The 21,037-nt window shown below is 30.9% G+C and overlaps 1 protein-coding gene across 3 annotated transcripts; it reads right to left on the reverse strand.

The window, feature by feature from the left end:
- Nucleotides 1-5: 5 nt before the first annotated feature.
- On the reverse strand, nt 6-20,496 carry LOC111425951 (G-protein coupled receptor DopEcR). 3 transcript variants are annotated; one of them, XR_002707760.2, is made up of 5 exons: nt 20,126-20,496; nt 11,298-11,646; nt 5,786-6,601; nt 5,600-5,674; nt 6-5,336 (listed from the first exon to the last, which is right to left on the reverse strand). XR_002707760.2 is itself a non-coding variant. In XM_023060241.2 (4 exons), the coding sequence occupies exons 2-4, from the start codon at nt 11,461-11,463 to the stop codon at nt 5,317-5,319; spliced, it is 1,002 nt and encodes a 333-aa protein (XP_022916009.1). In that variant the 5' UTR covers nt 11,464-11,646; nt 20,126-20,496; the 3' UTR covers nt 6-5,316. The 3 variants fall into 3 exon arrangements, 1 of the variants encoding a protein (XP_022916009.1); XR_002707761.2 differs by lacking the exon at nt 20,126-20,496 and adding an exon at nt 16,669-16,826; XM_023060241.2 differs by lacking the exon at nt 5,600-5,674.
- Nucleotides 20,497-21,037: the final 541 nt, after the last annotated feature.

Raw genomic sequence — 21,037 nt, forward strand, 5'->3', positions numbered from 1 at the left:
AACACTTTCCCGTAATTCTAAAAAATTTATACATTTATCATACAAATATCTATGGTACAAAACTAGCGTGCTACGTACAAAATTAGACTGTAGTGAGCTCAAAAACGTTCATATATTACGTTTTAACCGTATTTAAATAATTTTCCCTTCATCATCTAAATCTATCTACAATATATAAATTACATTTTTGTTTTTTTTTGTCTCTCAAACATACTACAAATGTTGTAATTAAATATTTTCTTTTTTATTTAGAGCACTACGAACGCTACTAATTTAGTACATTTTAATAGTACACTTTAATTGTGTACTAATTTTTAATAGTACATCTAATAAGTAATATAAAGAAGAGGTCATTAGTTTTTTGAAAGGGTTACAACGATGACCGTAATTTTATCTTCTATTATTAGTATTAGTTATGTAAATAACATGTAATTTAAAACTTTTATTTCTATGAAAATAAATAATTCTTCTAGTATCAACCCTTGCACTCTCAGCAATGTTACATGTTTATTTAAAACATTTTTGACACATAATAGTTTTATTTATTTATATATTTGGTTTGTGCCTTGTACATTTTTAACTTGATTGTTTATTAATTTATTTATTTCCAGACACATTATTTCCATAAATAGTTTTATTTTATTATTATGGATTTATTTTCAGTTAAATAAGATATAATAATTATCATGATCTTGTTTATTATTTTTTTTCTTTCAAAAAAGCGCTATACGTAGCAAGCAACGTGTTTTAGTATTATTTACTTTTTTAGAGGAATAATAAAAATGGATTAAATTTTTTTTGGGTAGATTTTATTTTTATATTTTCCTCGAAAAATGTAATTGACTGAAGCCTGCCAAGAGTGCGCCCTTGATGAAATAGGCCATTTGGAAACATATACCGCCTGCACCTTGGATTCAGCAGGATTTGACTCGTCAGAACGATAAATTCAAAACATAAATTTATTCTTCTTAAGTACGTTATACACGGATACGTTGTATATATTTAAGTTAAATGTAAGTTATTTAAAAGTTTTTCGTTTCGTTAATAAACGCATTTTTCATTAAAATTTTTAATATTATAGTGTCATTTGCATATTTTCGGGGATATTTTAATCACGAAATGGCCGATAATTTAATATTTATGGTTATAAACGGCCTCTATTATAATAGATAATTATCTATGTTATCTAGAAAAGCGATACAATTTTTATTAATATAAATACAATAAAGTGAATTTTTCAAATATTTTTTTAATAAAATTGTTTTAAAAATAAATTTTAAGTTAAACACATTTAGATTTTTGTAACTAGGTTTCTTCTAAATTTCGCATGCATAAATTTTATAAGTATTAGCACATTCGTTCCATAAAATATTATATGATTATATACAAATTTTGGCTCTATTTTATTAATTTTAGTTTACTTTTTTATTTAACTTTTATTGGCTATTGCTCAATTTCAAATTGCTATTGATGTCACAGTTGTTATTAACTAGATGCCAAAATTTCTTATACTTATACTAATAAGAGAATATTTTCGCAGCTTTTTTATGAATTAATGAAAACCGAGCAACAGCGAACAACATTGATTGTTTGACGCCATAATATACATAGCTTCTAAAGTAATCAATTTATTTTTAAATTTTTTATTCTCTACTGTACTATTACAACTAATTTGCACGCCCTTTTACGAACAGCAAAAACAAATTGAGCAATATAAGTTTCGGTTGAAGTCCCAAATTTGTATTTTTTTTAAATAAATTATACAACATCTAATTTTATTTATTATTACCTGATAGGACTGTTTAATTATTTTTTGCAGTGCTTTTTTAACTGATTTTTTACGTACTCTTAATAACCATATTGTTATTATCAAGTGTATTGTTTAATTGTTAAGATGAAAATTTTTAATGTCTTGTTATTAATATTATTTGTAATAGCAATGATTAATAATATTGTTTATTGTAAGAAGAAAAAGAAAGTAAATTGGAAAAAAATTGTGAGTAAACTAAAAAGATCTTTTTAATAATATAAGTACAAAGTTTCATCTTTGAGCACGAGTTGAGAAAAAGTATTTTCAAGTTTATTTTAGATACTTATTACGAATTTTTTCTCAGATTTTCAAGAAAAGTTTATTTATTTCATACAAAAGTATTTTTAGGAATTATTTAAGAACCATTTCATGACAGTTTGAAGATGATTTGAGATCTATTTGTAAGATCTATTCTAAATCTAGTTAAATTGGAGTTGCTTTAGAATTCTATGTGCATACTAGAGTGACGAGCTTTTAAAAGAACAAAGCTTCAATATATTGACCAGAACATACAGAGCACACTAACTAACCACTATCTGTACCCGGACATCGCAAAGGTTGATTGGAAATATGAGGCATATCTGAAGATGAACAAGTTGCAGAATAAATTTGAACTCGTGATTTGATATGGAAGAGTCATGTGTCCTTAAGAAATTCATTTTATCAAAATTGAATGATTCAGTGTATGATTTAGGTCTCACTAAGAATAACAAACAGGTCACATCAACTAGACATTCAATTTGGTGGTCACCCTGTGGCGCACAAACCAACTTCACAGTACCTAGGTGTGATCTTGGATAGAACCCAGAACAGCTTCAACCCTGCGGTACTCGGCTCTAGGATTTTTACAGTTTGCCGAATACTGCTCATCATAAATTTCACCATGCGAACAATCACTGGCTGCAGAAAAACTGCTCCCATACACTGGCTTTCTACGCTCAGTTACATTCCAAAGCTTAAGCAGCTTCATGCACCATGATCAAATTTAGACCCAACCCAACCCTGCTGTAGACTATAAGACAGCTAAGACTCTACTCAATGAGAACTTTAACATAGAACGGAATTGGGGAAATAAGCCCCGGAAATAAACCGACACGTGAACACATCAGCAAGTCAATTGATTTTGACTTCCCTGCCGCATCTGGAAAACTGCTAACAGGATTCGACCAAAGCACGGCTTATGCAGAGACAACCATTGAATGTATATTGTTCAAAATTGCGAAATATCGGATTGGATTGACTTTGTATTTTGTTTTATTCTCTATATGTGTTAAATTTAAGTCTTATGTAGAGAGAGAGATATCACTTAGTAAAATGCAACTAATTGGCGATTTCTTCTTAATACCTCTAAAAGCCTCAGACTATGTTCTTTTATAGAAAAGCAATGTTGGCCAGAACATACATACCACACTAACAAAACACATTTTTACCAAGACAACATAAAAGTAGTTACCAAAAAATCGACAGAACATTTGCTATGAGGTTGGATTACGTCATGTGAGGCAGATCTAAAGATGAACCCAGTAAAAACTAACAATGATGAATTAGCATTGATTTAGAAGAAATGGTTTTGTAATGAATTTTTCTAATCATGACTACAAACCACTTAATTTTTCTAATTATTTTATTTGGTATTCAGAAATTTACTCTGAAAGGAATCAATCTAATTCCAGTCAAACCTCACCCATTTATAATTCCTTTTAATAACAATCTAACTTAACACTGGTCATATCCAACTCATAAATCTAATCCTAACCCAACCTCAAACAACTGGAAGGTCATTTCGAATTTAATCAATGCTAAACTTGATTGTTTTCTAAGTGATAATTTAAAAAGTATCCAAGTTTTCCTTCGATTTTGGTAAAAGTGAGTACAATGCACAACTGCCTAACAAATTTAGAAACATGAGCATTGAAGTTATAAATATATAGAATAGGAGAAATCCGCTCCCCATAATTAATAATCATCTATCATTCTCTCATTTAGAGTTCTTATATTTCGGAAACCAGCTCTCCATGTGACTTAGTCTTCCACATTAACTAAACTTGCAACAAATGTATTTTTTATCAGAAAAGGTTGCTAATTTATCATCAATGTGAGAAAGTTGAGTGTTGACCATACCATTTAATATTTTTTATTTAATAGAGTTCGTTCTATTTACTTTTTTTACCACTTTTCTTGGGGTATGTACACATTTCCCGACAAAGAGAAGAAGAAATAAATTAAACAAACGTTGTTCCTAACCACAATAAATATTGTGGTTTATCTAAATCTTGTTAATCTATTGATGCCTTATAAAAATAAGAGAAACTTGAGTGTTGAAAAAAATTCGTAATCAGCCTAAAATTAACATAATTATACTTTTCCCTTTTTATGTTCAAAAATTATAACCGATTCTAGTTTAAATTTCTTTTTGAAGGGTAATGGTGCAGTAAAAGGAGCTCAAGTAGGTCTTCCCATAGCAGCTGGTATTAAAGCTTTGATAAAATAAATTCTTAGTGAATAAAAAGATCGTTTAAATTTCCTATTCATTTCCAAATCATAACACATCATCATTTATCCTTCATCTCACACTGCAACAATAATAGTAACATTAAAATTTTTTTTCACTTACATATCTAAATTCGTAAATTACACTTATAAAAAGGTTTCGTTGATATCCATATTGTTTCACATCTATAACATTAAATTGTACAATAAATGCGAATATATAGTTTTTAGTTTTACTTTTTTTTGATTGGAATGTATAATTTCATCTTTGGCAACGATACATGGTTAGTAGTCTATTAAAAGCAACTAACTTAAAGATGAAGAAAAATCTATTATTTAAACATTAAAGAAAAAGATATAAGCAACACGTATGTTAACGACCTGATAATTTATTGTTCATTTGAGAGGTATCACATTAAATGCACGTAATTAATTAATTAATAAAATTTTAAGTAAGATTAGTAAAATGATTAAGTTACCAAAGATGTGTGTATTGGTGTTATCCTATGCAGTATTAAAAAAATAATCACTAAAGTAATCAGATTTTGGAAAAATAGATGATTAAGATCTTAACGAAAAAATTTGTACTTTAAAAAACTTTTTGATTTTACTTTTAGTCACTTTGATTTTATATTCGAGGTAAAATGCGCTGCTAAAATCACTAAATAGTAATTATATAATCATTTTACTTTATCGAGAATTTCATCATTAAATTAATTAATATACAAATATATGAATGTAATAACTATAATTGACTGCTTTTGTCTTTACGATCTAAGCTACGACGATAAACTCTAGTCATAACAACGGTTTTATCAATTGATGTTTTTAAATTTTCTGTTTTCGTAAGCTTTGTTAAATTAGTTTTTTACTCTTTTATTTTATTTTTTGTTTTGTTTAATTCAGTAGTTATACAGTCGACGGATCTTGGCCATTATATACTCGTAGTCTCTGACAAAGAGTCCAGTTATAGGAAATCGGGTCGATGGAAAACATCCACCAAAAGGAAAGGGTAGTCAGTCGTCTGCTTCCATACCTATAATGAAAAATTAATTTAATCATTAATGGTTTTAATAACCTCATTAGAGTTACACAGAAAACTTTATCAGATTAGGAGATAGTTAGAGTATTTTAAGTACTTAATGAAGATCTCACAAAATTCGATTTGATTAATTTTAACCACTTCTTAATCAATAATTAAATTTCACACAAAGCCATTAGTTAACATAAGTATTACACATATATATAACACAAATATGCAACAAATGTGCTCAACAACAATACAATTTATATATTTACCTTTAATACTTATTGTTACAAATAAGGCATCAATTTTTTAATACCATTTTTATTAATGAAAACGTCGACCAAAATCTATAAAAAAGTCATTTTATATTAAAAAAATTTACATTAAATTAATCATTTTTGATGGCTTTGTATAATTAATTTCTATGGGCGAAGAGACAAACAAAATTTAATTCTTACCTATAAGTTCAGCTTGCATACGTCCTTTATATCGACAACAAATCGTCATACAGAAAATCCTTAGAGCGAGTCGAAATTGGGGACTCAAAAAAATCAAAATTAACGACTTCCACAACGAGTTCATAAATCCAATCCAAACAATACCAAAATGAAGGAACGGCATTTGGAACTTAACACCAGTAAAGTACTCGTACAATTTGACCCCAACAAACGGTGTCCACGAAATCCAAAATACAGCGACGAGTACAAACGACATAATATGACTCGGATTCGACAGATTCTCCGACAACGCCGTCGCGTATTCTTTATCGTGGATTGGAACTCCGCTTTTCAGTTTCCTCATCATATTAAAAATGTAGGTGTAAGTATAAATGATCGTAATCAAACTGGGACCTAAGATCAAAATCCCCAAAGTGATCGAATAAGCCGCCATATTTCCCCAGTTTAACATGCAGATGTAGGATTCTTTGTCGAAATTTGGTTCGTTGAAGCCTAATAGTGGCGGACAGCACATCATCGCTGCGGAAATCCATGTGAATGCCATCCAACATTGACATCTAGTTTTGGTTTGAATGGTTTCGTATCGAAGTGGTTTCCTCACTGCCAAGTATCGATCCACACTTATCCACATAAAGGTGTAAACGGTTACCGCCCAAAGCGTTACTTCTACGTAACCAACTATACGGCATACAACATTTCCATAAACCCATTGTTGAACTAGTGCTGGATATACGGAAAGTGGAACGACCAATAAACCACAGAGTAAATCCGCGACGGATAATGATAGTAGGTAACAGTTGATGACATCAGTTTGGCCTAAAAAGCAAACAAAATTATAAGTAAATTATATTCTAGTATTAAAGTGTTGAAATTCTTAAAGTAAGTATCGACTCTTGAAATCTTTTGAGTTTCTTTTAAAAATAGTTGTTATTCTTTGAATCCGTCGTCGGCAACCGGAACAAATGTTAATCCGAGAGAGAGCGAGAAAAGTGCTTTTCGTGAAAATGTGGCGGATGTTTCCACCAACTTTCCATTCAAGGCCCTCGCAAACTTTCGGTAAGATATCTCTCCCCGCTGTACCCGACGTACGTCTCTGATAAATGGCCATTTAGTTCCCGCTTGCTCGGTTTCATAATTTATAGAATCGAATTCGAGAATTATAGTTGTTTTTGCGATAATAAATATCATCTTGTTTTTCTCTCCATATTTTTATGTTCCCTTTTTTTTGAATAAGCAAAAATGTTTTAATATGAAATTTAATCTTGTTTACGTATGTTATTGTTGATTTACACTACAAAGGATTAATTGAAAACTGCGAAAAACCAACGTACAAAGCTTGAATTTCACAATTTATTTCTGAATTTCAGTGAAATTTAACGTGATTCACATAGTTGAAATATCGATTTAAAAATGATATTAGAGGGAACATTTTTCGGCTACATTTTAGCAATAATTCACAAAAGAAAAGCTTTTAAGGTCATACCGGTTAGCTTCACGCATATGAATCATAAAATGCAAGCCGTAATTTATCTGCCAAATACGGGACAATAAAAATACCGTGGTGCATGTGATATAAAATAATGGGCTTTATATCGCGGCAAAACGCCAGAGTGAAGGTTAAATTGTAGGGTTATCGATTATTATTTTGCTAAATATATTAAATTTATATACTCTTGGCTATAAGCCAAAATTAAATTGTACTGGAAATAACGTATCGCTTTCCAACATAACATCTGTAATATGCACACAGCTCATTATGCGACACATTGTTTATGCTTGAAGAACATTTGTAGTAGTAGTTATTCAAACGTTCGAAATTGCTTTTGAAGTCATAAAATCAATTCCAATTTATAATTAATAGGAAAACTGTCGGTGAAACTAATTGGAACGGCGTCACTCAACATTCAATCAATCGATCAACTACACCTGCTGGGTACCTAATTTGCAAATCATTCAATCGATACCATACCATATGCATATGCCAATTAATTCCTTTAGTTAACTGATGCTAATTGTAAGATTACACCTGATAAATTGCACCTAATTATTTCTATTTAACTTTTAACAATACACACTACTGATTCGGAAAATCGGATACTTTAATTAATAATTGGTGATATTTCCACAAGGATCCTTCAAGAAATTAATTGTATAGCGAATTTTGAAAGTTATCGATGAAAATTGCAACATCGAAAATTTTATCAAAACTTCAAATATTGTTTTCTCAAAAACTAAAAATTATTTTTCAAAACGTGTTGGTTCATTGGAAAGAGGGCACTTTTATTAAAATTTTGGGAAATTTTCATACTTGTATTCCAAGAAATGGATTTTATACGAATTTTTAAAACTTAATCGGCGGAAATTACAAAATTCGAAAAAATTGTCGATTATTTTAAAAATTTATTTCTCAAAAACTAAAAGTGATTTTTCAAAACGGCTTTTTGTATTAAAAAGAGGATACTGTAATTAATAATTGGTGATATTTCCACAAGGATCCTTCAAGAAATTAATTGTATAGCGAATTTTGAAAGTTATCGATGAAAATTGCAACATCGAAAATTTTATCAAAACTTCAAATATTGTTTTCTCAAAAACTAAAAATTATTTTTCAAAACGTGTTGGTTCATTGGAAAGAGGGCACTTTTATTAACATTTTGGGAAATTTTCATACTTGTATTCCAAGAAATGGATTTTATACGAATTTTTAAAACTTAATCGGCGGAAATTACAAAATTCGAAAAAATTGTCGATTATTTTAAAAATTTATTTCTCAAAAACTAAAAGTGATTTTTCAAAACGGCTTTTTGTATTAAAAAGAGGATACTGTAATTAATAATTGGTGATATTTCCACAAGGATCCTTCAGGAAATGAATTTTATAGCAAATTTTGAAAGTTATCGATGAAAATTGCAACATCGAAAATTTTATCAAAACTGCAAATATTATTTTCTCAAAAACTAAAAGTTATTTTTCTAAACGTGTTGGTTTATTGGAAAGAGGGCACTTTTATTAACATTTTGGGAAATTTTCATACTTGTATTCCAAGAAATGGATTTTATACGAATTTTTAAAACTTAATCGGCGAAAATTGCAAAATTCGAAAATATTGTCGATCATTTCAAAAGTTTATTTCTCAAGAACTAAAAGTGATTTTTCAAAACGGCTTTTTGTATTAAAAAGAGGATACTTTAATTAATAATTGGTGATATTTCCACAAGGATCCTTCAAGAAATTAATTTTATAGCGAATTTTGAAAGTTATCGATGAAAATTGCAACATCGAAAATTTTATCAAAACTGCAAATATTATTTTCTCAAAAACTAAAAGTTATTTTTCAAAACGTGTTGGTTCATTGAAAAGAGGGCACTTTTATTAACATTTTGGAAAATTTTCATACTTGTATTCCAAGAAATGGATTTTATACGAATTTTTAAAACTTAATCGGCGGAAATTACAAAATTCGAAAAAATTGTCGATTATTTTAAAAATTTATTTCTCAAGAACTAAAAGTGATTTTTCAAAACGGCTTTTTGTATTAAAAAGAGGATACTTTAATTAATAATTGGTGATAGTTCCACAAGAATCCTTCAAGAAATTAATTTTATAGCGAATTTTGAAAGTTATCGATGAATATTGCAATATCGAAAATTTTATCAAAACTGCAAATGTTATTTCCTCAAAAACTAAAAGTTATTTTTCAAAACATGTTGGTTCATTGGAAAGAGGGCGCTTTTATTAACATTTTGGGAAATTTTCATACTTTTATTCCAAGAAATGGATGTTATACGAATTTTTAAAACTTAATCGGCGGAAATTACAAAATTCGAAAAAATTGTCGATTATTTCAAAAAATTTTTCAAAATTTTTCAAAACGGCTTTTTGTATTAAAAAGAGGATACTTTAATTAATAATTGGTAATATTTCCACAAGGATCCTTCAAGAAAACAACTTTATAGCGAATTTAAAAAAATAACATGTGCATAATACACAATACAATTAAAAGATCATCATTTAAAGTAATTAGAAATAAAGTCATAAATCTTATTTTATGCTGCTCACTAACTTCCTGGCCTTTTCCGTTCGACTATAATTACAATAATTAGGAGCAATTAATTTTGTATTTATTAAGACAGTAAATAGAATAATTACCATCTCAACAAAATATTGATTAACACATATTGCGTCTAATCGGAGACATCCTTGACTTAAATTAAAACACATGTAAATATGTTTTAATTTAAGCCATTTTTACATGTTTCTTATATAAAATGGGTCGATCAAATCTCTGTCGGAAGAAGGTAACTTAAAAAAGGAAATGTAAAGGTGAAAATAAAGCAGAAATGAATAAAGCTTGTATAGTAAGTTCGTGAAGAATATTTTGCTAAATATTGTCGATAATATAAAATCGTCTGCATCACATGAAATGGCATCTGTTTACTGTAAGAAAAATACTATAACTTTATGATAATATCGAGAGTAATGTGAAACACCTACTCAATACCTACAATAAGTGTTCGTGGATAAGATGAAGATTACGGAGAGCAATATTTAAAAGCAGACATGGATATCGACATTTCTGCGCAGAAGTTAAATTTTTTGAAAAACTTAGATATAAGCGCTGATAATTTCAAAGTGGATAATGCCACGAGGAAAGAAGAAAACGTTTAACCGCAAATTTAGTTAAACGGATCTTATACACCCGTGAAGCAGCAAGTAGATGTATATCAGATGCATCCAAAGGATGCCATAAAACAAAAAAAAAATACTTTTTGGAAATTTAATCAAGATAGTGAGTGTTTTGAAATAAATAAAAGGGACAGCGTCGAACAAGGAAGAGTGGAAACAAAGATTAAGGGAGGCAAGGGCACGACTTGATCTGTAGAGCCATAGAAGTAGAAGATAATTTTTTAACAACCCTTCTCCTCGCTAGAAAAAGAATTGATTAGTACTAGAAAACACGAAGAAGGAGCTTCGATGTAACAAGAGCGCTCTCAATAAAACCTAAGCTTGAATCTTGTAATCATGCATGTTTTAATACATTTTTATTAATGTATTTGTATAAGTATTTTTAAATGTTGAATCATATATGCTGTATAATTTTGCAAATTTATATTATTAAAATTGTTTGTTCGTATTTAAATAGGACAAGTTAGAATAGTAGATTTTGAACCAAAGCTTTATTGACATCCTAAAGAACTCATTTGCTTTTATGCCAAACCCCAAAAACAAAATACATTTCCCTGAACAGAAATAACGTAACGCTAATTGAACGTAAATAGAGGAAGCCAACCATCTAAAACATACATGTTTAAAGCCCTCCAATTTTCCAGATCGTTGTAAAACGGAGTAAAGCCCAATGCGGCAGTATCAATTAAGCTAACGACCGTTGCGAAAGCTTTTCACAAATAAATAATAAGCAATATACGCAGTAATTACTGCACAGATAAAGAGAGATTAGCACACGACGTATTAAAAGATAATAAAAATTCATAATTACGTGTTTTATGCATACCTCTATAGTTGACAAAAGTAGCAATGACTAGGACATTCGCAACGATGATCGCCACACCCATAATAAATATTATGGCTGCTTGCGTGAGCGATTCCAGCGAGAAGATGACCTCGTCTTCTGAACCGCCGAAAGCGATCATCGTCGAGGTGTCCCGCGGATGAATCATGATCACGATCTCGCTGGTACGGTTTCCTATGGTGGCGACTTTGACGATGGATCTGATGGTGACTTTGATGACGATTTTGATGCAGGGCCACGACTTTGAAGCCTTGGCCCCATAACCGCACGGTGATCACCTTCGACACAGCACCAAATTGTGCTGGTCCATTGCCATTTATCAATCTGTAAACTATTGAACAAAATAAATTAATTTCTAAAAATAAATTCAAATTATATTCATTTATTCAACTGGGTTATTCAGTTTAGCGTGGAAGAACTCAATGTTATTCAAGTGGGTGAAAATTTTAAATGTTATGAATATCATATACGTTATATGATGTGTTAAAGCTTTTCTAATTTTAAGGAGATTTTAAAATATCTTAAGAGATGATGTATAAATCTCAGAGATTTGCTGTGATTTCTTTCAAAGTTTTACAACCACTCACAGTTTAGCTGACGTTAGATATTTTAAAACCCAATCGATAACTTTAGGAAGTTGTCTCCTCAAGTAGCTAAGGAAGGATTTTCAAAGAGTCCTAAATCTTTACCCACAAATCCTTGTAAAACCTTTACCAAACACAATTTCGCAACAAATAAGAATTAAATTTTATGTCTTTAACAATATAAAAGAATCAAATAAAATAGAAAATTTTAATTTCAATTTATTTTTTAATTAATATCATGTTGATGATTAAGAAATTTTAATTAAACCGTTAATGAGCTTAATGCGACGCATTTGACCGATTGATAGCGGAAACCGCTTTCGAAACCCGTTATCTAGTGCAGAATCAAAATCAATACTGTTACGAGCTTTGCGCACTGACCTATGTGGAATCCTTTTTGATCTCATGCCATCTCCCATGTAATCACGTTTTTATTTAATTTTATATTTAACTTTTTTTAAATTTATACGTTTTGGACTTTTTATCTCATAAAGTAAACTTTTCAAACAAAAACGTCATCACCAACTACTCTATTTTAGTCAACACGGTTGGGGGCGAATAGTAAAAGTTTGCTATTTCAAATTACAAATTAGCTACGTCAATAAACGAGCCTTGATAAATTTGCATGTAAACGAAAACATGGTGAGCACCTCTAGAATTGCTGTAATTCACAAAGTACGAAACTGTAAACGTCCCGTAATTAACCTACAACGTTCCAATTTAGTAATTAAATCGAGTTAATTTTACGTTTTGTATTTTATAATTAAGTCACCTATTGTTGAATTAAATACAGTGCTGCACAAAAGTGTATCAAATTTTCAATCAAAATCATTTTCCTACACAATATTTCTAAACTTAAAGCTGTTTCAATATTTTTCCGAAAATTTATTTTCGGACATATGAGACTTTATTTTTCTGGGTTTACAAACATGGGAAGATGAAAGAACACAGGATGCAGAAGGCGATCGTAAAAAGCTGGCGTCAGAAGATGACACAGACGCAGCTAGCAGAACAGTTTTTGATCACCCAATCTGCTGTATCCAGAGTTCTTAAGAATTTGGGAACCCAGGGAGGCTTTGTGATGAAAAAACGTCTAGGAAGACCAAAAATTACCACTCCCTCGAGGACAGGAACGCCATACAGCTGAGCAGGAGCAATCCCAGATTTAGGACATTGACGCAGTGGACATTGAACGTGAATTATGAGCATTGAATGAGTTGTGGATTGCAGGTAGAGGGTTGGGTTGGGTTTTGGTTGGGTTGAGTTGGGTTAGGTTGGATTGGGTTTTGGTTGGGTTGGGTTTCACAGCCTTCTGTGGATCAAGAGAAGACTGAACGCTCCGAGACTCGTTGGGCTGTAATGAACTGGCCCAGCCAGTCTCCGAACCTCAACTCTACAACCTCTACTCCAGAGTTCAGAGCTTTTGGAAATATCTTGTGTTTTCACGATTGATGGATTTATCATTTTGCGTTATTTTGATAAATTATTTTGTTTATAAAAATTAGTGTGTATTTGATCTTCAAAACATGTTTGAAGCATGTGAAATACCTCCCGAAACTCTGTGTGAGAATTTTAAATCAAAAAGTTAAGTAGGAAAAAAGTTATATACATAATACAAAAGTATGATACACTTTTGAGCTTGTCATAACATTTCGATCTCATAAATCTACCATAAACAAGTACACAGTTTAAAAATAAAAGATTACTTTCTTTTTCAGTAAATTTCAAAAGCTAAATTTGAGTAAATGAAGAATGCGGAAGTTCAAATTAAATTAGGTTTGATTGAAATGAAGCTAGAATTAATTGAAATGGATCTAAAATTTGTTGTAAACCAGCTAAAGTTGGCAGAAATTAAAATGGTCTTGTTATTATATACAACATAAATTTAACTTAAATGTAACTGAAAAAAAGAAGTGTTTCAAAACTTTATAAATTTAAAGTCAAACGAAATTTCGTACTCTCCAAGTTTCATTAAACGCCCACGATGTAATATTTGGGTCATATTTACGTAAATACAATTTCCTTTAAAGCCCGTTATCAGCACCGTGTTCCCAATGCAGTGCTGCTTTTACGGGTTTGAAAACATTCTCATGCAGGACGTTGGTTGGTATTACACCCCTGAAAAGTATTTTGAAAGTCAATTTAGCCCGATAATTTCGATTTATAAAACTGAAAAACAGAACTTTTTTTTTGTCGTGTGAAATGAATATAAATTGAGATTGAACAACCCCTAATTCGGTTACTACCCAATATTCACCATTAAAAGACACAACCATCTCCATGGTTTGCATGCACCACGCGATATCCCTATAAAATTCGCGTAGATATTTTTGGCCATGGGATGTTCTTAACGGCAACATTGATTTTGCACCAAATTGAACTGAACCGCAGTTTCGTGCAATTTCGTGCATACCGCGATTCTCCCGTTGAAAATTCCGGGAATTTTCACGAAAGCTACATTGATTTTAATTTAATATTCGAACATACCACGTCACTCTATAAATACGTAATGTATACTGTGAATTGAATCGTATTTCCAAACATTTCAAATATTACTGAAATAAGGTTTTATTTTATTGCACGTGTCGTTTGTAGAATAATTCTGAAAATTTAGTTATTGAGAAATATCAATCAATATTTTGCTGGCGAAAGCGATGCTTGGAATATCTATTAAAGTGAGATAAAAGCTAGAAATTATTAATTTCACGTTGTTAAGTAACTTGTAATCGATTTTATCTAACAAAAAAAAATACCTTATTTATCCATTTAAGCTTCAAATTTCACACTTACATGTATCAAAATACTTTTCACATCTGACACAACAATCGCAAAACCATCTGAATGTTACCAAAAATAAAGATTTGAACGTTCGCCAAAAAAACGAAAAAAAAAATAATCTGTTGAGTTGAGTGAGAATTTCATAAATCCAAAAAACGCGTCACGCAATTACGCTTTTCCAAAATGTTGGGAATAAAACTTTCGTCCACTACAATATCAACAACAGCACCAATCGGATTACGGTAAGGTGTCCAATTGAATTACGGTTTATGTCATTCTTTTTCCGAGTTGCCGTAAAATTCTCATTCGAGGAATTTACTGTGCTATTTTTTGATTATACAAACTACAAATTTCCACGAAAGCTTCTTTTCCCAAGCGCTTATCTAAATTAGAACATTATGCAGGTAGTAGTAAACTAATATATTGGTCAAGTTTTATTAAATTAAAATCGTTGCGTTCTCTATTAGTTAGTTCTACTTTTAGTTCAATGAAAATATACAGCAATCTAGCACTAAATAACAAGTAAAACTAGAACTAACACTATACCTAGAACTAGAAACATTCGGGTTTAGCCGCACGTCTCTCAAGACGGCTAAACCCGAATGATTCTACTTCTAGGTATAGTGTTAGTTCTAGTAATAGTGCTAGTGCAAAACTAGAACTAACACTAGATCTAGTACTAGAAACATTCGAATTTAGAAGTACGTCTCTTAAGACGGCTAAATCCGAATGTTTCTAGTGCTAGTTCTAGTGTTAGTTCTACTTTTAGTTCAATAAAAATATACAACAACGTAGCACTAAATAACAACTAAAACTAGAACTAACACTATACCTAGAACTAGAAACATTCGGGTTTAGCCGCACGTCTCTCAAGACGGCTAAACCCGAATGATTCTACTTCTAGGTATAGTGTTAGTTTTAGTAAAAGTGCTGGTGCAAAACTAGAACTGAAAACTCTGAAGACGCACGGCTAAACCCGAAACTTTCTAGTTCTAGGTCTAGTGTTAGTTCTAGTTTTAGTTCCATGAAAAATATATAGGGTTGAGCAACAATTAAAACTACAACTACCTTTCTTGGTTTATACATCGTATAGAGAACTTGGGGAATACCCCGAGTTTATCTATGAACATGAAATACAGCAACTTGTGAACACAATCCAATCGAGTTAGATTCTATCCAACTCGATTCTATCTATTTTGTCCGTTATATCCGAAGTCCGTTTTAACGAGGTCCGTTATATCGTAGTTTTACTGTACTTGTTAAATTAAGAGCATATCAAACTACGATCCTAAATAAAATGAAAATTGGTTATGAAACGAATTTTATGGATATTTCTTGCAACAAAAGTAATAAAGATTACATTGTTATAACCGTAACAATGGTTAATAGTGATACGTTTAATGTGACGGTCATATTAATAGTGTAGTTTTATATTTAAAATGCTAAAATTAATACTCTTAATAATAAAGTGATTATTTCAATAGAATTAAAAGCTAATAAAAGAGGTAAGGAAAAAATGTGTTAAGTCAAAAAGTTATAAAGTTAAAAGTAATATTTCATGTCTAGCTGTCGTAAAAAGAACTATTTTAAAATATATATTCTTTTAATCCTCTTTAAATAAATATTCAAAAGTTAGATTTTAAGATATCCATTCATCACTGTGATAAATAATGCGAAAAACGCGCAATCACATGAAAGTACTATAAACATATTTTTGTTACCGTTCAAATACGACTTACTCTTAGAATAAATCTTAGAATTAAGTTCTCGTTGAATAATTATATCTAGAATTGACTATGAAATTGACAATGTAAAATCAAAATAACTAAACAGGAAATATAGTCTTATAAAGTTAAGAATCAATAATTGATCATGGTAATTGAAACTGCGCAGCAAAAAAAACAGATTCAAATAAAAAGGTGTTGATTCAATTTTATCCGCTAAATGGATAAGATAAATAAAAGTAAAAGATTAATAAAAAGAAGGCTCACTTTAATTATTTCGTCTCCCACAAACACTGTATAATACAATAATTTTTTTGAACACGTCGTGTCTTCGCAAGAGAGCGCTTCCGAACTGGTTAACAAATTTTTATAATACGCCTATTTTGGTTCAAGAGTTCTGAAGTTCTGAGCAGTTCTAAATCTTTCTGCGCATATATTTAATATGCATTATGTATGCGCAGAAAAGTTCAGAACTCTTCGCAATTACAGAACTCATGAACCAAAACAGGCCTAAATGAAATTGTGGGGTAAAATGGGTTGCATAAACAGTAATTATTATGTTACTTAAGTTATTCAAATGATAATTGCTTGTATGAAATTTGTTGTTCGAAAGATTATACACTATTGGCCATCTGCTTATATTAATTCAAATCATAGAAAAGAAAATAGCGTATGACTAGGAAGTGCATTTGTTATTTGTAGATCTAAGAAAAGCATATGACAGTATTTCTGTAATAAAATTCTGAAAAGCTTTACAGAACACTTATATAAATCCTCACATTATAGCGATTTAATACAGCATGCAGCGTATCATCGCGACCAACATGCCATTTTTGTCTATCTTGTGCATTCCCTAGCTCATTGTCTAGCTGTCATCACATCTTTCACGCCCTGCGCCCATGTTTTTGGGGTCTTTTTCTTAGTAGAGAAATGATACACCTTGACAATTTGGTGACGATCGAGTTGTGATTGCACAGGATATTGATGGTGCGGAATATATGATACACACTAATTGAAGAATATGGTAAATGAGACTTAGAGTTTAATTTGCAAATAACAGAATACATGTATATTGGAGAAGAACAGCAAGATTTGTCTATTTCCGGCAAACAAAACACCAAACCACTTGACGAGGCGATAAACATATAATAAAAAAGCAAGCAGAATATACAATTCAATAATTAGATGTATAATAACCTGCAGCTATGAAGTGTGACCAATACAGGATAAGACATAAAGAACACTAAAAAAGTTGTACAAACTAGACAACACAAGGAGGAAGGATTCATGGAAAGATGCGGATGAAATCGGAAGGCCAATAACGTTATAACCCGATGGATATATTAAGCAAAAAGAAATTAACGAGAAAGATGCTCTGTCAATACAGAATTCTTTTATCTATGTATAAAACAAATTTTGTGTATACATTTCATAATATAAATAAACACGCGATACATCAACTGATCCATACAGCTGTATTTGGAAATACTTGTTTATAAATAGTAAAATTAATCCCCGTAATTTAAGATGGATTACTATCTAAATGCTTCACATAAAAGAACACTTAACCTTTGCTTTAGGTCGAAATAATCTTACTGAAGAAGACTACTGAAATGCTTCTTTAATCTCAAATTAGAGTCAAGTTCAACACTCTAATTACGGGTTACATTCGCAAAATGATCCACAGCCAACTCGGAGAAACTTGTATTAAAAGCAGTACTAAACATCGAAGCATATCAATAGCTTCGGGAAAGTCAAATCACATAATCCTAATATTCCTTGCAATCTGTCTTTGTTAATAATTCTAATGTATATGGATGAAATGAAAATTACTTTTTATAGGATTACACAAAATATGAAGTAAATTTTTTATTATAAATAATTTTTTTTTTGATTTGTAGTATTAAATTTTGCAAAAAGTATTAAAATTTAAATTTTAGCGCTCATAGATAGAATCCAACTCAAGTTATTCCCCAAGATGCTCAATTCCATATTCTAGATAAACTAGTGGTATTTCCCGAGTTATAAATCAAGGACGGTAGTTCTAGTTTTTGTTATTTTATTATTATCAGCCATACGCACGGCTAAACCCGATACTTTCTAGTTCTAGGTCTAGTATTAATTCTAGTTTTACACTAGCACTGTTACTAGACCTAACACTATACCTAGAACTAGAATCATTCGGGTTTAGCCGTCTTGAGAGACGTGCGGCTAAACCCGAATGTTTCTAGTTTGAGGTATAGTGTTAGTTCTAGTTTTAGTTGTTATTTAGTGCTAGATTGTTGTATATTTTTATTGAACTAAACGTAGAACTAACACTAGACCTAGAACTAGAAACATTCGAGTTTAGCCGTACGTCTCTTAAGACGGCTAAACACGAATGTTTCTAGTTCTAAGTCTAGTGTTAGTTCTAGTTTTAGTTGTTATTCAGCGCTAGATTGTTGTAAATTTTTCTTGAACTAAGAATAGAACTAATACTAGACTTAGAACTAAAAAGTTACGGTTTAGCCGTCTAAGGCCCACTTTTACCACTCTTGATAAATTTAACCGATAGATAAATTGGCGCTCTTAGGCCCACTTTTACCACCTCTTGATAAATTTATCCGATAGATAAATCCCGCTCTTAGCCAATGAGAGTGCTTAAAATCGCCGTAACCATGGCAACTATCCTTTACATAGTTTATCAGGAGGATGGTAAAAGTGGGCCTTAGCCAATGAGAGCGCTTAAAACCGCTGTAACCATGGTAATTATCTATCGGATAAATTTATCAAGAGGTGGTAAAAGTGGGCCTAAGAGAAGCTCGGCTAAAATTTATGAAAACTCGGTAATAATTAATATACGTTTATTCAATGTACCAAACTCGTAATTTTTGTAAAGAAAACTTTTGTAGGTTTATAAATTATAAATTGTACCTTGCGAATTGTACTTAAAACACAAGTTCGAGAAACCACACTTTAAAATATAATGTTGATTCCTTTTGTTGTACTACTTGGGTAACTTTATATTGGGTTCGTCATGTCCTTCTTTCTTGAACTTTATGGGGGTAAATATTTTAAGAAGTACGAGCAGATGCGACAGGTGGCACAGTTCCATTACTTTTCTTCGATAATTATTTTCAACATGTGTAATCAATAAAACGTAACGTAAATTATCGATCTTTATTAACTTAGTTTATTATTTATAAAAGTAATGGTACAAAAAAAAATGTTTGTGCTTGATGAGTACTTAATTCCGAATGTTATTAATAATGCAAAAGTTTTTTTATTATTCTCGGTATTGATCCAAACGTTTTGTTCTTTTTTATATTTTATATTTCAATTTTATTATTTGTCGCATAATTACATATAAGTACTTTTTTTATGTACAACGGAGATGTAATTTTATTATGACATGCAATAAAATATACTTATACCAGTTTTTCTCAAAACTAATTAGCAACTTAAACCCTCCTAGTCATTAAAAATTATTATCAACTTAAATTAGTTGAATATATTTATTAGGCCACATAGAGTAAATCACAAATTTTGATAATAGACAAATTATGTCAAATATAATGTTATTGTGAAAAGAAGAGATTCTACGGAGTTATGTCACCATCTTCCGTAACAAATTAACTGATTGAAGGTAAATCAATAATTCTCTTAATATAGGAAAACATGACACAAACATTTTAGTAATCACGATTAACATCAATATATCATAAAAATCTTTATAAATATTTACCCGTTATCTTGTGTCTAGTCAATTCGTGTTGGAAACTATCACGGAATCCCCAAAATCCGGACGCCTCGCAGTTAATACGATTATGACATCACCGAAAAATCTTCAGAAACCCTCCAACGACAGCTTTTTATCCTTTGAAGTGAGGATTTTAAAACGTATCCGTCTTTTGTTCAACAAAATCAATTAAGTTTTCTTACTAATTTTTGTTGGTTTTTTTACAATTTCGAAATTACATTACTTCCTTAAAAATTACGTTTTATGAATATTTTCGTCTTTTTGCTTGAAATTTGTGGTAATGTGTCGGAGAGTCGTGGTTGTGAAGTTGACGACGCGTTGTTTAACGACACTTCCGCCAGGGGTACTGAATCCACGAGCCGGGTTTTAGCCGCGGCAGTGGCGACGGCGTCGATTGCGTCGGCCGTGAATATATCCTGCAGGACGCACGCGTAGCCGCATAGATCCGAAGCGCGGCGGATCTTTGTGTGTGCTTCTGCAAAGTACACGACCACCCGGATTTAACGTGGAAGGACGTCATTCAGACGTGACGACATAGATTCCATCAGATACTCAAAAGAAAATCCGAGATAAAATGAACAAATATCATTTTTATGATTACCATTTACTTTTTTCATTTTCTTCATTTTCTTGTTATCTTTTAAATTTTTGTTTGACACATTTGACACATCTTATTTTAACCATCAAGTAAGAGATTTACAAGTTAACTTCAACAATTAAAGTTGACATTTCATTACATTGATATATTCTATAGAAAGGAATTCTTGAGAGTGAGGATGATACCATATTTACTATAGCTCATCGGTTGCCAAAAGTCATCAACCCAGGAAAATAAAAAATGGCGCTGCTCCTGCATCCATAAGTAGTCATCGATATAGACCAAGGTATCAGAACATT

Source organism: Onthophagus taurus, chromosome 2 (assembly GCF_036711975.1).
Source record: "Onthophagus taurus isolate NC chromosome 2, IU_Otau_3.0, whole genome shotgun sequence".
Lineage (NCBI taxonomy): Eukaryota > Metazoa > Arthropoda > Insecta > Coleoptera > Scarabaeidae > Onthophagus > Onthophagus taurus.

Excerpts from the sequence above, each read along its gene's own strand:
- LOC111425951 (XM_023060241.2), bottom strand. The coding sequence starts at position 11,463 with ATGATTCATCCGCGGGACACCTCGACGATGATCGCTTTCGGCGGTTCA. Across the intron at positions 6,602-11,297 it reads TACTTTTGTCAACTATAGAG|GCCAAACTGATGTCATCAAC; the intron begins GTATGCATAAAA and ends TTTGCTTTTTAG. Across the intron at positions 5,337-5,785 it reads TATGCAAGCTGAACTTATAG|GTATGGAAGCAGACGACTGA; the intron begins GTAAGAATTAAA and ends TTTTCATTATAG.